Here is a 17,801-nt window from a genome sequence, read left to right as displayed (position 1 = left end):
CTTCTGCTAGAGGAGGCCGCAACCAGCCCTCCTCCCAGCCCTCCTTTCCCCGAGGAGGTGCTGGAAAGAAGTCGAAACGAGGAGGGAAACGCTAGGGACGGCGTTCCCCCTCACCTGCTGCCGGAAGTGGGGGGGTGTGCTAGCGAGCCATTGGGCGACTTGGCAGCGCTACGGCGCCGAGAACTGGATAGTAGACGTCCTTCGGGAGGGATATCTACTACCCTTCGAGTCTCGGCCCCCCCACCCTCATCTCCAAACCGGTCCATCTACAGACCTATGTCCGGGGATCAGCAAAGGACAACGCTCTTCGACGGAGAAGATCAAGACCATGCTGGCGAAAACGAGCTGTAGAGATCGTGGAGGACCAGTCACCGGGCTTTTACAGCCGCCTCTTCCTAGTGGAGAAGGCATCGGGGGGCTGGCGTCCGGTGATAGACCTCTCTCCCTGAACCGCTTCGTTCGCACGACGCGGTTCACGATGGAGTCGGCACGCTCAGTGCTCGACTCGATCAGGGGGAACACGATTTCATGCTTTCAGTGGACCTGAAGGACGCGTATTTTCAAATACCCATCCATCAGTCCTCCAGAAAGTACCTCCGCTTCATCTTCGACGGGACGGTGTACCAATTCAGGGCACTTTGTTTCGGTCTCTCAACCGCCCCACAGGTGTTCACGCGAGTGTTCACTCTGGTGTCGCTGGGCCCGGGCCCATCGAACGGGATACGTCTTCTGAGGTATCTCGACGATTGGCTAGTCCTGGCGAGCTCCCGCTCGCAGTTGCTACAGGACAAGAGATCGACTCCTCAAGTTTTTTGTCGTCGCATCTGGGGATCGTGATAAACTACGAGAAGTCCGACCTCGAACCCAAGCAGAAATGAAGTACCTGGGTATGCTGATAGACACGGTAGCAGGGCAAGTCTTTCCCGCAGACTTGCGTATCAGCAAATTCAGGGAGGCAGCCCGGCCGGTTCCTGTCTCGGCAGGAACAGGCAGCACAGCAATGGCAAGTCGTGTCGGATCGGCCCATCTGTCGTCCACTCGAGAAGTTAGTCCCTCACGGGCGTCTTCACCTGCGGTCTCTCCAGTGGAGACTAAGGAGAGTTGTCTCAGGCCAAGGATCCTCCTTACTTTCCCGTGGCTATCACGGACAAGGTGAGGCAGGACCTAGCCTGGTGGCTCGACGACAAGAACCTCTTAAGAGGTAGTGCCCATACGCACTCCCCCCCCGGAGATGCTTCTGTTCTCAGACGCATCGACCGAGGGATGGGGCGCACACCTGGAGGAGTTGCTGACTGCAGGTGTGTGGGACCATCACGAGAAGCACCTTCACATCAATGTCCTGGAACTCAAGGCGGCGTTCAACGCTCTCCAAGAGTTTTCAGGACCGCTTGGTGGGACACTCAGTGGTGTTGATGTGCGACAACACCACAGTAGTGGCATATGTCAACAAGCAGGGGGGCTAGTGTCTCTTCCGCTCCATCAGTTGACGGTGCAGGTGCACGAGTGGGCCACGGCTCACTCGATAGAGCTGTCAGCACGCTACATTCCAGGCAAGAGGAATGTAGAGCAGACAAGCTCAGCCGTCGGGATCAGGTGATAGGACCGAATGGTCTCTACACCAAGACGTGGCGGAAAGGCTCTTCAACCTGTGGGCGCGACCGGTCGTAGACGTGTTCGCCACCCACGGCACAACAGAAAACTTCAGGTTTTCTTTTCAGCTGTGCCGGACCCATGGGCATCTGCAGAGGACGCTCTCCAACACCCCTGGGACAACCTCTTCGCGTACGCCTTTCCTCCCTTCTGTCTGATCGGAAAGTGATCAGTCGAGCGCTGGTCACTCCCCAATCTCAGAATGATCCTGGTGGCTCCCAAACGGCCACAAGCCGTTTGGTATCCGGACCTGCTGGCTCTTCTTGCGGACGCACCGAGAGAGCTACCCACTTGGCACAACCTTCTAGCCCAGCCACACGTTAGAACGTACCACCAAGCAGTCCAGTCCTTCAACTTCACGGCTGGCTGTTATCCACCATCTCTTGCGAACGAGAGGCTTTTCTCGTAGCGCAGCAACAGAGATGGCTGGACACGTCCGACAGTCCTCTGCAGCTGTGTACCAGGGGAAGTGGGCCGTCTTCTGTGGTTGGTGTCGTAGACAGGGTCTGTCTCCTCTCAGAGCCACTCTTCAGCAGGTAGCGGATTTCCTCGTGTTTCTTCGCCGAGAGAAGCTCCTCTCAGTACCCACAGTTAAGGGATATAGAGCCGCCCTGGCTCTCGTCTAAAACTAAAAGAGGGGACTGGGACATCTCGAATTCGTTCGAGATATCCTTGCTAATGAGGAGCTTCGAAAGGTCTTGCCCACCCAGGGGGGAACTCAGGCCCCCTGCGTGGGATGTGACTCTCGTACTTAGGAGTTTGACTCGAAGACCCTTCGAGCCACTCCGAGAGTCGTCAGACAGGGATCTGACCCTCAAGACCCTCTTCTTGCTGGGCCCTGGCATCGGTAGAAGAGAGTAGGGGAACTACATGGCCTTTGTTCTTATGATGTTAAACATACCAGAGGCTGGGGATCTGTGACGCTCGGATTTCGTCCCGAACTTCGTAGCTAAGACTCAGAATCCGTCGATCCCTGACGACAGGTTCGAGTCTTTCACGATCCCCTCCCTCCTGGACTTCACCGATAAAACGATGCGGATGAGATGCTGCTTTGTCCTGTGAGGGCGCTACGGCGCTATCTGAAGAGAACTCGACATCTCAGCCTGAGTGTCGACGCCTCTTCGTTAGCACTGGGGTTACCAAGAAAGAAGTCTCCAAGAACACGCTTTCTTTCTTTTTCTGGCTGCGTGAGGTGATCAGGAGAGCGTACGAAGCTGATGGTAGCGACGACATCCGTACGCTCCGTCCGAGAGCCCACGAAGTCAGAGGTATCGGACCCTCCTTAGCGTTCCGTAAGAACTTCTCCGTGGCGCAGGTCCTGAAGGCAGGTGTCTGGGCCAACCAGACCACCTTCACGTCCTTCTACCTTCGGGATATTGCCCACAAGTCTTGGATACTTTTTCCTTGGGACCTGTGGTGGCTGCTCACACGTTGTGTAAGCTTACCCACACACCCGAGCAGGCAGAACAGCATCGATTCCTGGTATGACTGGGAGAATGAATGCGTGAATGAGAGAGTGACTGGCTTCTCTTCACCATCTTTTTCTACCTCTACCTGTGGGCAGAGGGATACGGTCGTTACCTTGCGGAAAGGGATCAGATCAGGTAAGCTATTCAACAGAGCTCCATCCTACCTCTTTAACTAGAGATAGGAGTAAATATCCACCACTTTCTCCAACAAGGGGGAGAAAGTGGATGCCGACATGAGACAAACCCATTACTTTACATTTGCTCATGTAAAGGAAAAAGTTCTTACAATGCTGGTACAAAGAGATACGCTTGCCTCTCTCTTAGTATAGGTTCGGCCCAGAGGTCTGACCATTGATCCTGCGGTGCACACCCCGATCAATCGGACGAGGCTGGATCCCTCCCTCGCTCTTACGACCAGGGAGGCATTCCAGGATGGACGACACCAGTCTGTTCATCAAAAAGACTCAGATTCCTCCACCAACGAAGAGAGTCTTCCTATTGTTAAAGGACCGAGGGTTTGTATTACGTATCGGAACAAATGACAATTTGTCGAAAATTGCATTTTTCCTAACTATACAAACCTGAGGTCCTTTAACATATAGTTCCCTCCTCATGCCACCTCACTCTGCGTATTTTGCATGGGCCAAAAGCAAAAGTGATTTGTTTACCTCCCAGTCGCGCGGCGCGCGACGATCGGACAAGCAGTTAACTACCGTTTCTCACCCTTGTTCGAAGCTTACGACCGTTCCAGCTGCCGCTAGCTACTTCCTATTGTTAAAGGACCTCAGGTTTGTATAGTTAGGAAAAATGCAATTTTCGACAAATTGTCATTTTTAGTACAGTCCTACAGGATTTGGGTTGCATATTAAGAATTTACCATTAATTTTTGGGGGTTAACTGTCATATTCGCAGGAATGTTCCTTGGAGTCCGTGCGGAGTTGAGGGTCACTGAAGAATTAAATCTACAAAAAATGCATTCTTATGGAGAAACAAATCCACAAGTATGTAGGTATGGGTACAAAGGGAATCCAACATTCCCAAAATCTGTTTAGATTCATTGTTAAATACTATAAGTATTTGTACCCATACATAACTGTGGATTTGTTTTTCCATTTCAAGACTTGCTACTGTAGATATTTTTTAATGCATTGTTAAGTTGAGACATTCTCCAATATCAAATGATAATGGCAATACCCCTGCCTCCCATGTGTTTTTTGGGTGGGTTTACTACAAGAAACAAAGGTAGATCTAGGGTACTTATCCGCGGCGGCTTAGACTATGGCAGTTGCGGTTTTTCTATACAGTTTTATTTACTGAACAAGAATTTTAAGTAATTTATTCGGACGACTGTAATTAACCCCCCAGGGGCCAGTACTAAACACAGCGAAATACATTGGACGCCCCAATCCCTAGTGGATGTCGTATCCGCGGTTACGTTCCTTGCCGTCCGTGCGGACTGCTTCTGTAGAAATACCGAAACAAAAGTAGGACTGGCTCTCACTTTATTTAACCTTTAAGCTAATACTGTAGATTGGCTTCTCTGTTCATTACTAGATATAGTAGTAATGGGTTGACCAACCCTTTATGTTAAGAAGTGAATATGAAAGTTGTCAGGCACATAAAAACCACAAAAAGGTAGTTTTATATAAGTAATTTACCAAGTAATTACTCAGCTATAAGTTTCTAACACAATGGCAGCTAAAAATTTGAAAAGTTTTAGAAATTGTGATAGCACTCTATTGTTTTGGGTGTATGTAGATTGCCCCGCCCACTTTCAGGGAAGAATAGGTACACCGTGGCTGATCAGAACAGTTTGTTTCTGCACACATTTTAAGATCAGTTGATGGTCACTTAGTTGTAGATGAGCAACACCACAACCATAGAACCATAGTGTCATGTCAGTGAGCAGGGAACTACTGTCTCCTCCCTTTTGCAGGTTGAAGCAATTGCATGAGTGGGTAGTTTACTGTGCTGGCAATGTGTCAGTCAGTTACATCCTTAGCTGTCAGAATTTGTTTGATTAGCTCAGTTGCCAGAGGCAATTTTTAGGGACAGAGTATGTAGTACCTACTTTTGCATGTAGTTGAGATACTATTTGAGGTTTGTGGAACCTCTTCGGTTGACCTGTTCACCACATGGCTAAACAAATGGCTGCTTGTGTTGTGCTCATCAGTTTCACATCCCAGCTGCTGCACACTGTTGGACAACCTTAGCATTTATTTTCCACCGTTCTGATTGGTCTGTTGAGTGATGAGCTGAGTGCTGTCAATACCATTCACAGAATGACCTTGTTTGCTTCTTGCTTGCCACAAGCTGATTGAAATTCAGTCTGCTGGGTGGTCTTGTTGAGGCACCAAGAGGGTTGCCTCTATGGTCCACACTGCTTCGTCAGCTACCATGCTTCATGGCTGCAGACTAAACTACATACGTAGTATACAGTATCTGTCGCAAATGAGAGGTTTTTTTTTATGGGGTTGTGCAGAAGATTTTGGGTAGTCAGGAGGACAGCAGTTTCTAGTCTGCCTCTGCTGAGTAAGCTTCTTTATTTCTGTTGTTAAGTTCTGTTGCCAAGACCTTGCATAGATCTTTTGGCTTAAGGGTTTGCAAGCTCTTGAAAAGCTTGTAACAGTTGTGTTAACCAGAGTAGTTTGTACTATTTTTCATGTTTAGTCTTGCCCAGAAACCATATGAACTCCTGAGATAGGCGCTATAGATAAATGTTATACTTTTGCAAAACAATTGTCTGTAACATATTGGAGAAGAGAGCAGGTAGTATATTGCATGTCCAATGCGCATTTCATGCTACAACTACGTGCACAGGACTAAACATCTTAGGCCCAAGTGGCAATGACTGTTCATTATTACAGGCAAGCATTAGAGTTAAGTTTCCAAGAACTCATTCTGTCATCAAGTGAACATATGAAGCATCTGGCAAGGCACTGCAAAACTAGGACTATTTTAAACTCGTTATTTATATGATTTCTATTAAACTAATACAGTAAGTCCTCGGGTTACGCTGGTCTCGACTTACGATGTTTCGTGGTTTACGAACGCGCCCCCATAAAAATATAAAAAATAATATTTTGCGTCGTTCCGTCTTACGCGGTTTAGCGTTCGTAATCAACGTAAACAAACGCGAACTAGTTTCCAGGCGCACGGCGGAAGAATATGCTTTGTGGGGGAGAGGACGGCGTCGCTTCGCTACGCTCAGTCCTCGCCCATACGCCATTTTGGTTGTTTACACTGCCTCTCTCTCCCTCGTGTTGTATCGTTTTTGTAACTTTTTGCTCTTTGTTATGGCTCCCAGCGCAAGGCGGACTCTTCTGATGGTAGTGCATCGAAGAAAAGAAAGGCCATCACCATGGAAATTAAAGTGGACATTATAAAGCGATCCGAGAAGGGAGAAACGCCAACAAACATTGGCCGCTCGCTGGCCTTAGCCGTTCGACCGTTGCTACCATTATCAAAGATAAAGAGCGCATCGTTGAACATTGTGAAATGGATCTGCTCCTATGAAAGCGACAGTGATAACTAAGCAGCGTAGTGGTCTAATAATTGAAATGGAAAGGTTATTGGTGCTTTGGTTGGAAGACCAAAATCAACGGCGTATCCCAGTCAGCCTTATGGTGATTCAGGAGCGGCAAAAGATTGTTTGAAGCGTTGAAAAAAGAAAAGGGGGAGGGAAGTGAAAGTGAAGAGTTTGTGGCTAGTAGGGGTGTTTATGCGATTTAAGGCTCGGGCCAATTACCATAACCTTAAATTGCAAGGTGAATGCTGCTAGTGGGGATGAGAAAGCAGCGAGTGAATTTCCTAAAGCGTTGTCTGAGATAATTAAGGAGGGGGGTTATTCTGCTCAGCAAGTGTTTAACGTAGACGAGACATTTGGTTTTGTTTTGGAAACGTATGCCTAACCGCACTTACATCGCCAAGGAGGAGAAGTCAGCACCCGGTCATAAAGCCAGCAAGGAGAGGCTAACTTTACTTCTTGGGGGTAATGCTGCTGGCGACTTCAAACTGAAGCCCTTGTTGGTGTATCAGGCTGAAAATCCAAGGGCACTCAAGGGCATTTGGAAGGTCAACTACCATAATTTGGAAGTCCAACAAGAAGGCATGGGTACACTTGCAGTGTTTGAGGACTGGTTTCGTAAACCATTTTGTTCCAAGTGTGGAGCGGTATTGCGCCTCCAAGGGTATCCCCTTTAAGGTGTTGCTAGTGCTGGACAATGCCCCTGGACACCCTGCCCAGCTGGGAGACTTCAACCCTAATGTCAAGGTAGTTTAAAACCTTCCACCTAATACCACGGCCCTTTTACAGCCTATGGACCAAGGAGTGATTGCTTCGTTCAAGGCCTACTACCTACGAAGGACAATTGCTATGGCTTTACAGGCAACTGAAACCAAGAAGGACTTGACTCTGAAGGACTTTTGGAAATCCTACAACATCCTTGATGCTGTAAGAACATTGCTAATTCCTGGGAGGAGGTTAAGCAAACAAACATGAATGTGTCTGGAAGAAAATTTGTCCTCAATTTGTGAATGATTTCCATGGGTTTGAGGACACAGTTCAGCTAGTTGTCAAGAACGTTGTTGCCCTGAGTAAGGAAATCAATTTGGAGATGGAGGTTGATGATGGTACAGAGCTGCTGGAGTCTCATGGCGAGGAGTTATCTGCTGAGGACCTGATACAACTGGAGAAGCAGATAATAGAGGAAGAAGAAGAAGCACCCACCCCAGAGCCTAAGGCTTTCACAAGGCAGGACTTGATAAGAGGTTTTGCAGAGTTGCAGCAAGCGTTGTCAACTTTTGAGGCTCAGGATCCCAACTTGGACAGGTTCACTAGGGTTTTCCAGAGGCGTCATGGATTTGATGCAGTGTTACAAGGAGATCTTGGATGAAAAGAGGTCGCTCTCTGTTCAGACTAACCTGGAGCAGTATTTAAGAAGGTAGAGAGGGCCTGCAGGAGATCCTGTACCCTCTACCCTCAGCTGCCTCTGCTAATCCAGCACCTTCTGAATGTTCTGCTACCCAGACTCACCTGCCCCAGTATCTCCAGCACTTCTGTAGTCTGTTCTGCCTCACCTAAAGACTCACCTGCCCCAACATCTCCACATATGTTCTGCCTCACCTAAAGACTCACCTTGCCCCAACATCTCCGCTAGTATGTTCTGCCTCACCTCAAGAATCACCTGCCTCAGCATCTCCAGTACTAGTATGTTCTGCCTCACCTCAAGAATCATCTTGCCTCAGCATCTCCAGCAACTTCTGGAGGTTCTTTTTCTCTTCACTAACCTCCCCCAGTCTCTCCAGCACCGCAGCTTCCTCTCCAGTGTGCAAGCCAATCAACTAATAAAGGTAAGGAATTGTTCTCTCGTTGTTATTGATAGGTATTTACATTAAATCATGGTGGTATTTTTCAATGTTCCGACTTACGCTGAAAATCGTGTTACGATGCATCGTAAGAACGGATCTACGTCGTAACTCGAGGACCCCCTGTATTTATATAATTCCCATTAAACTCATATTTCCAGTTTCATTCATTGTCATCAAAGCGCTGAATGACTCTGTGGGTCTCAGTACTTGGCTTTACGCCAAAGTCACATATTCCATAGGACTTCTGGTGGCCGCACAACTTATGTACTACTACTAGGACAGAACAGTATTTTACCTGAGGTTTTTGTGTTGAAAGGTTGGAGGAAAGTTGGATTTTATTCTTTCCCTCATTCTGTCTTTTTTTCCAGTAGTCAACAGCTGTATACCCGCTGGTTGGGCCAGATGCAGGTTAGTTATCTATCAATGCTTCCAAACATTGACTTTTGTTAATTGAAAGGTGCTCACTTTGTCCCTCTCTTTAGCTTTTTAGCAAGGAGGGGATGGCCATTAACAAATGGTGGGACTCTGCAATGTTTTACTACCCTCCAAGCTGGTCTTCCCATTTCACATGAGAAACCTAAGATCTATTTTCTAGGAATGTGGTCATTGACAAACCAAATTCTTTTACAGGGCTCTGTTGTTCTTGACATTACATATGCCATGATATGCAGTGGCTATAGATCTTCCTTTCCTTGTTCACATACATGACCAGGAAGCCGACATGCTTCGGTGGAAGATCCATACCAGCCATGACCTCTGCCTAAGGTGTGTGACTCTATAAAAGAAGGTTTGCATTCTTGTAGAAACCAATCACAAATGTTCAAGATACAGTGATTTGCACTTCTTGTAATACGTATGCAGACCTGCAGTATTTTATCATAGTCCTATCTCTGACCAATCGCAGTTGTCCCTATTGCTGAAGAAGAAGAAGAAGAAAAGAAAAAAAAAAAGACTGCTTAATGGATGTGATAGCGAGTACCCAACTTCCTCACTCCTCTATGGCTAATGAACTACCTTGTATATATACACTGCTACAACGACCACACCTACTTTTGTGGAGGTATCCATATATAAAATACATCAGGTTTGTATATCTATGAAAATCAAAAATTATATTAAAACTTTTGATACTGGACTTTATTTGAAGTAATAATAAATGACTTAATTGTGATTTGCTTAACCAGAACACCAAACCTACGGTATTCTTATTGTGTTAGTAATGGCAGTCAAGCTAGCGGAAGTGACAAGGATTTGACTATGGTTTGATGAGTATTTTGATATTAAAATTGTAAGCTTTTATTAAAATGTCAAAACTCTGATAAAAACTGAAGCATTGTTGGTGTACAGTGGTTAACTGACATGTTTAAAAGTATAATGAGCAATTAGTAGGGTATGGTATTTGTATAGTCCCAGAACAACAAGAAGACAATAATAAGTAACCTTGTTACAAGTCAAATAATGCCTTGTATGTCAGACTGATATTGACAAATATTTTCAACTCATTTTAGTTTCACTTTCTATGTTTTTGGTTGATATATTTGAAATTTTAAGCATGAGACTATTGTAACCATAATTTTATATTTTGAAGGTACGTATATGGTAATACAGATACGTATTGTATTGCATTGGTGAAATTTATAAGCAAGCTTTCAAGGAGGGTATTGCTTGTAATGGTGCATGTTAACTGGACACTGATGATTTTGTTTTCCTTCATCAGATGTAAGTGATTAATTGGTGCACATCAACAGTTTGGCACCAATCATGGAGCTTACACCACACGTGCAAGAGAAGCTGCACTCAGGGCACAAGCTCACTGCTGTATCCTTTCTATGCACTGCATCTTTTTAATTTTTTTTTGGTTTGGTTTGGTTTATAAATGGAAATACTTTACTGTTATAATTGTGTTCTCCTTATGTTTGACTTTCTTGCTTGCTTATATTTTTATTTATGCATTTTTTGAAAGGTAAGTTGTTTGTTAACAGTAAGTGCGAGTGTGTTATTTAGACAATTATAGGACGTAATACAAAATTAGTTAAATATTTTTTTGTTTAGTGCCATACTTTATATATTGTGACAAATTGTAAAACATTGTTTATAGAGAGCTCTTCTGAAGTAAAAACTTCAGTTTTTTATTTTTTTTTAATTTTAGGTTTGCTCATATTAAAAGTTTTTAAATATGTAACTGACCTGGCAGTTATATACATAGCTATATTCTCTGACGTCGTGACGTCACGACAGACTTTTCGAAACTCGCGGCAATCGCCGACCATCGGTCAGGTGATCGTTACCTGTACGCCCTCTAGATAGTTACCTGGAAACCCCATATTTTTTCTGTCGCCCAAGCCGGCAACTTCGTTGTTGTGGGCTCCTCGATAGGTTTTCGTACTCGCTAGAGTATTTCATCGTTGGGTGAAGTATTTTATTGGCTTTCGCTGTTGTTGACTTGGATTGATTTTGGATTTGTTTTTTGGATTACTCAATTACAATGTCGACTCGGGAGTTGTGTATAGAGTCTGCTGTAAAGGGGGGTGTAGGGTTAGAATTCCCAAAGCTTCTCTTGATCCCCACACACTTTGTGTGAATTGTAGGGTAGAATTTGCACTTTTGAGAATAATGTGATGAGTGCTTGATTTTGGATGATAATGGAGTGGAAGGAGTTGGACAAGTATGTCCCGTAAGCTCGAGAGATAGAATTAGAATTTAACTAAGAGTTCCCTTTCCCGTTCATCAACGAATCAGGAAGTGGTAGATAATCCCCCATAGTTCCTTCCCCTGCTCCTTCTGAGCGTAATTTTAGTAGAAGTATCAGCTCCCGAACCTGTCTCCGAGTCGGGGGCGAAGGACTCAACCTTTGCAGGTATTCAAGCGGTGCTTGAAAAAATGGGACAACAGATTGCCTCTCTTACTGAGCAGGGCAATCACACTTGGACCTGTCGTAAGTGCTTTAAGTGCAGGTGCTAAAGTCAGTGTTAGTGACAGTGTAGTGAGGGTGCGTCGATCGGGTCCTGTCGCGCTCCTAGACCCAGACCTCTTACAAGCTCCCGGACCCATGGGAGACGTAAAGTCGAAAGTCTAAGGGAGCGAGAGGCTCTAGTATCCGGTCGGGCGTGCCCTCAAACAAACCTGCTGAGCTTCCAAGGTTGCTTCAGACAGCCGTAGAAAAGGCGCGTCAAGTGTGTTTGGTTCGATCAATCCGATGACGTCTCCCCGCGTCGAGGATGGCGACACTCTACTTCCTCCTCGTCCTCTCAAGAGGAAATTACCTCGTGTTTGTGAGGTCTCATCAGATGAGCAACTGCCGGGCTGCAGTCACTGGAGTTCTCCGGAGAAGTTTTCGTCATCGGAAGCCTCGCCAGCTAAACAGAGCAAGACAGCGCTTTCGATGCACGCTCCTCTTCCTCCTGCTACTTGGGAGGATTTACCTAGGAAGCTTCCTACCAAGCGTCCTCAGGAAGCCTTAGAAGGATCGACTCCTCTGGCTGCGGTTTCGTGTGGGCGACCTGACGAGTTACCCTCTCCCTCGCGAGACAATGAGCCAAGAATATGCTGCAAGATATGCAACAGCAAGCTGTCTGTACTTATGGAAAAGCTGCAAGAACCAAGCGTCAGTCTGACGCCCCGGGAGTGATGAAGACTTCGCGAAGCGTCAACGCCAAGAAGAACACAGACAACCAGGACACTTCCGATTTACTCGGACATGCGCTTCTGAGCGTGACGCCAGCGCGCGTAATACAAAGAGAAATCGTGACGCCAGCGCTAGTAAGAGCAAAGAGCGTGACGCCAGCGCGCGTGAGAGAGAAGGACGTGACGCCGACGCTCGTAGCATGACGCCTCGGCGGTTTCTGGTGCCAAGGAACGCATCGAGACCAATGACGCTCCGGCTTTGGCTTTAAATACATCATCCGATCGGAACGAGACAGAGAGAGACCTTCGGAGATGTTTGGAGGTAGTTTCGGAAGAGGAGACGAAAGAACAAGTTCCTCCTTCCGACTATAAGACACTTATGCTTCTGTTTCAAGAGCTTTTTTGAAACGGATTTCAAGCCCGCAGCACCTCGTTCTCCCCTGTCTCAGTTTTCCTTTGTGGAAGAACCCAGAATAAGACTGCCTTTACTAAGATGGTTCTTTCCATTTCGGCCAAGAAAGCGCTTGCGAAGATGAACGACTGGATGAAAGAGAAAAGGAGTGAGGCAAAACTGCTTTTCGTTTTTCCTCCTGCAAGATTGACTTCGAAATCCAGCGTTTTGTACATGAACTTCTGCCAGATATATACTTAGCGTTAGGTCTCTGACGTCACGACAGAAAACGTTCAAACTCGCGGCACACGCTACAGGTAGGTCAGGTGATCTACCTTACCCGCCGCTGGAGCGGGTGTAAGAACCAGTCCCCCTTTCCTGTCAGATTATTTTCTGTCGCCGGCTGGACAACACCTGTTGTTCAGTCCTTACGATAGTTAAAATTCGTTCTCGTTGCCGACGATTTGGATTTTGGTGAAGTACCCTTGTTTGTTGGCTTGGCATACGCTTTTTGGACTGTTTTTTGGATTTTTCTTTTGGATTTCTCTTACATATCTATAATCATGGTGATTCTGAAGTTAAGAAACCTAGTTTATTTAGGGTTTTGTTCAGAGAAGAATGTAAAGTTAGGCTTCCTAAAGCTGCATTAGATCCTCACTGTCGGTATTGTGATCGTGTAGAGGGAATGAATGCTCTTTTATTAACCCTTGCAAGAGTGTGAGAATTTGGATGAGGAAGGGCCAAGAAATAGTTCGGGTGTCCTCCAGACAACTGTGGGTGCCAGACTTCTGACTTTGCAGATGTCTGGGCACGAAAGGGGTCGGACAACTGGTCCCTCGCGATCATCAGAAGGGATACCTCATTCCCTTTATTTCGAGACCACCCTTGACCACCACTCCAAGGGCACTGGTGGCCAAATACAAAGACCCACTGATGAATCGCAAGCCCTCGCTCTAGCGGTAGAGCTGATAGTTAGAGAAAGAGGCAATAGAGATGGTTCAGGACCCACTCTTTTCAGCGGGGTTCTACAACCGTTTGTTCCTAGTTCCCAAGAACTCAGGAGGATGGAGACCGGTTCTGGACGTAAGCGCCCTGAATGTCTTTGTGAAGAAGAGGAAATTCGCTATGGAGACGACGTCATCAGTTCTTAGCAGCTCTTCGTCCCGGGGGACTGGATGGTGTCCTGGACCTTCAGGGAACGCTTACTTCCATGTGCCGATCCATCCTTCTTCTCGCAAATATCTCAGATTCATGTGGGGAGGGAACGTTTTTCAGTTCAGGGCCCTATGCTTCGGCCTTTCCACGGCCCCCCAAGTATTCACAGGACTGATGAAGAACGTTGCCCAGTGGCTTCATCTCGAGGGAGTGAGGATTTCCCTCTACTTGGACGATTGGCTTATCAGGGCCAAATCCGGAAGAAATGTCTGGAGGACTTACGAGTGACGTTGGATCTATCTAGCAGCTTTCTCTGGGTTTGCTACGTGAATTTCAAGAAGTCACAGCTAATCCCCAGTCCAAGAGCGTATCTATCTGGGGATTCTGATGGCTTCTCAGGTTTTTCGGGCGTATCCGTCCCCAGATAGGACCCCTACCCGAGGTTTGGAGAAGGTAGCAATCTTTCTAGAGAAAGATGTATGCACAGCGAGGGAGTGGATGAGTCTGTTGGGGACACTCTCCTCTCTGGAGCAATTCGTTTCTCTAGGAAGGTTGCCCACCTCAGACCCCTACAGTTCTTCCTGACGAGGAACTGGGATCGGAAATATCAAGGTCTGGACTTTGCGTTCAAGATTTCGCAAGAGATAAAGGAGGATCTACGTTGGTGGCTAGACCCTCTATTGTTCAAGGAAGGCCTTTCCTTGCAGGTTCGAACCCCAACCTAGTATTGTATGCAGACGCTTCGGACAAAGGTTGGGGGAGCTACTCTCGGTCGAGAGAAGTGTCAGGCACCTGGAGGGGGGATCAGTGTCCTGGCACATCAACAAGAAGGAGCTAACAGCGATTTGGTTAGCTCTCAAGACCTTCGAACCCCTCGTAAAAGGGAAATTGTTGTTCAGATCAACTCCGACAACACTACAGCCCTGGCTTACATTCGAAACAGGGGGGGACTCACTCTTTCTCCCTGTACGAGACAGCGAGATCGCTCCTCTTGTGGTCAGAGGAAAGGAACATAAGGCTTCTCACCAGGTTCGTACAGGGAGAAAGAAATGTCAGAGCGGATCTGCTAAGGCAGAAGGAATCAAGTCCTTCCCTCAGAGTGGGACTCTGCACGCGGACGTATGCCAGGAGCTGTGGAGGACGTGGGGCAGGCCCCATCTCGATCTTTTTGCGACCTCCAAGAATGCGCGGATAGATCTATACTGCTCCCTATTGCAGACCCAAGAGCAGTGGCAATAGATGCATTCCTGATGGATTGGAGGAATCTGGATCTTTACGCGTTCCCGCCTTTCAAGATTATAGGGGAAACGTTAAGGAAATTCGCAGCGTCAGAGGGAACAAGGATGACGTTGATAGCTCCGTTCTGGCCCGCCCACGACTGGTTCACAGAGGTACTGGAATGGCTGGTGGATGTCCCAAGATCCCTACCTCTAAGAGTCGATCTGCTCAAACACCCGCCCCACTTCGACAGGTTTTCACAAAAACCTCCCCGCTCTCAGTCTGACTGGATTCAGACTATCAAGAGTCTCGTCAGAGCTAAGGCTTTTCGGCAAAGTCTGCAAGGGCTATTGCCAATGCACGTAGACCTTCCACATCTAGAGTCTACCAGTCGAGTGGGATGTTTTTTTCGACGCTGGTGCAGGACTCATAAAGTTTCCTCCTCCAGTACCTCTGTGACGCAGATTTGCAGATTTCCTTATCTTCCTGAGGGAAAAATGCGGGTTGGTTGTCTCCACCATCAAGGGATACAGGAGCATGCTTTCCTCTGTTTTTCGTCATAGAGGATTAAACATATCTGAGGACAAGGACCTCCATGATTTAATCAGATCGTTTTGAAACGGTTAAAAGAACCTCCTCCTTAGTGCCTAGCTGGAATCTTGATGTCGTGCTGCTCCTTCCTGAGGTCCCTCAAGGTTCGAACCTCCCCATGCTGCTTCGTTCAGATACCTTTCGATGAAGACTATTTTTCTCTGTGCGTTAGCGTCAGCTAAGAGGGTCAGCGAGCTTCAGGCTCTAAAGGTGAGGTAGGTTTCCAGGAGGCTCCCGCGGTTTGCTCTTTTTCTTCCGGCTTTCCTAGCCAAGAATGAAAACCCTTCTTCGCCGTGGCCCAGGAGCTTCGAAATCAAAAGCTTATCCTCCTTAGTCGGGACAGAAGAGGAGAGATCTCTTTGCCCGGTGAGAAGCCTGAAAATATTATCTTCAGAGGAAGAAAGACTTGCCGCTAATGAGAGCAATCTCTGGTGCTCTGTAAGGACCCCGCCCCAGTAGGCCCTTATCTAAAAATGCACTCTCATTCTTTATCAGGAATTTATTATTAGAAGCACACAGCACTTCTTGCAACCAGCAACAGTTTAACCTTCTGAAAGTCAAGGCGCACGAAGTACGGGCCATCGCGACGTCTTTGGCTTTCAAGAAGAATTTGTCATTACAAAACCTTATGAAGGCCACTTTTTGGTTGGAGGTGTGAATCAGTCTTCTCTAATCACTACCTAAGGGACGTATCGATTACGTATGATAGTGTTTTGGGCTAGGCCCTTACGTATCGGCGGATTCAGTGCTGGGGCAGGGAGCTGAAACACATCCTTTTTAATCCTTTTTTCCCTGTTTAGTTTTAAGTTTGATTTGTTGTGGTTGTACGAAGGAGGTTGCAGGAGGCAGCTCCTTCTTTCGTATACTAATGTTAGTATTTGGTTAGGTGATCGGTTGTGCTTTGAGGCTCCTTGCAATTGGTAGTGATAGGCTCTGGCATGTAAGCGGGTTGATCCCATTGACCAGATCCTGCTTGGATTCTGCCAAGTAAGTGGACTCAGTTCCCATTGGTAGACCCAAAGAGTTCTTCAGCCATAGGTCACGCCTCGCTGAGACTCTTTAGGCAACGCAGACTAATAGACAGTAACTATCAAGTCTTCTGCCTAAATCAGGTAAGAACCAGAGGTTTATATTATGTATTCCTTTAACATGTGTTCCCCCCTCCCCACTTTCTAAGTAAGTATGTGTCTCTTTCCCTCCACCAAGGGTGTCAATCAGCTAAGTATATATCTGGCAGGGAAGTTCATGTACAAAAAGGGATTTTGACGTAAGAAAAATCTCTCGGGCGATTGGCTCGTGTCGCCAGCGAAATATCCTTTAATCTATTATTTCTAGGGTAAATGTACTAACACATACCAGAGAATAAATAAAAAAATAAAAAAAGAAAAAGGTCAGTAATAACTGACCTCGCTCACCCTCCAAGAGGGTGTCGGTATGAACACTAGGCGAGTGAGACCACTACCACGAGCCAAATACCAATAGAAATCTCCCACAACAAAAACCCCTCCATGAGGAGAGCCGACCCACAGAGTGAGCAGCTCGTACTACTACTACTCCATCCCATGCTGCCGACTGCTGCGCCTCTGGTGGCCATCCTGAAGTTAGCAGACAATCTTGGGCGAGGATGGGTAGGGTGATTTCGCTGGCGACCACGAGCCAATCGCCCAGAAATAGATTTTTTCCTTACGTCAAAATCCCTTTTCTGGGGCTCAGCTCGTGTCGCTGCGCGAAATCGTAGAACCAGAGAAAATAGCACAAGATTGTAAACAAAAGTAATAAAATAAATCAGATAGGTCTCAAATAAAAAATAAAGTAAATATAAAAAGAATATAATTGCTAAAAAGATACAAATACACAGTGATACAAAATAAAAATATGCTTAAATTACCCTTAATTCTAAACATGTTTCTTAACATAAGGTAATTTACATATGTACAGAGGTAAATTGGCTTACATGTAACAAAATGGTATCTGTGTAAAGGCATGTATCAAAAATATAATAGCAATTAAAACAATCAAATGAACAAATTAATCAACAATGATAATATATAGGAATGTATATGACTTAATATACAAAACCCGTAATCATTATAAATGAGATGTATCCCCTAGCATAAAAATAAGGGGGTAACATCCATGAGATCAATATCCATAATCCTCTGTGAGTGTCCCTAGCAAAAAAAAAATAGGGGCACCCACTACATCATCATAAAAGCAGCTAAGGCACAAGGTGAATGTAAATGAACACGGTAGGATAGACGAACTGTTGGTGAAGCAGGTAGAAAGGAGGACTGAATCTTCTACTACAAATTAACTAGAGTCAGGGAAACTAT

General features: G+C 46.3%; 1 protein-coding gene across 1 annotated transcript in view; it reads left to right on the top strand.

Moving 5' to 3' along the window:
* LOC135207770 (inositol polyphosphate 5-phosphatase OCRL-like) overlaps positions 1-17,801 on the top strand; it is a 117,447-nt gene that overhangs the window by 5,571 nt on the left and 94,075 nt on the right. The window contains 1 exon segment of the mRNA XM_064239594.1: positions 10,207-10,307. Coding sequence (XP_064095664.1) covers positions 10,251-10,307 — 57 coding nt within the window. The 5' untranslated portion in view covers positions 10,207-10,250.

Source organism: Macrobrachium nipponense, chromosome 34 (genome assembly GCF_015104395.2).
Source record: "Macrobrachium nipponense isolate FS-2020 chromosome 34, ASM1510439v2, whole genome shotgun sequence".
Taxonomy (NCBI): domain Eukaryota; kingdom Metazoa; phylum Arthropoda; class Malacostraca; order Decapoda; family Palaemonidae; genus Macrobrachium; species Macrobrachium nipponense.
This window is presented reverse-complemented; position numbering and strand designations above follow the sequence as displayed.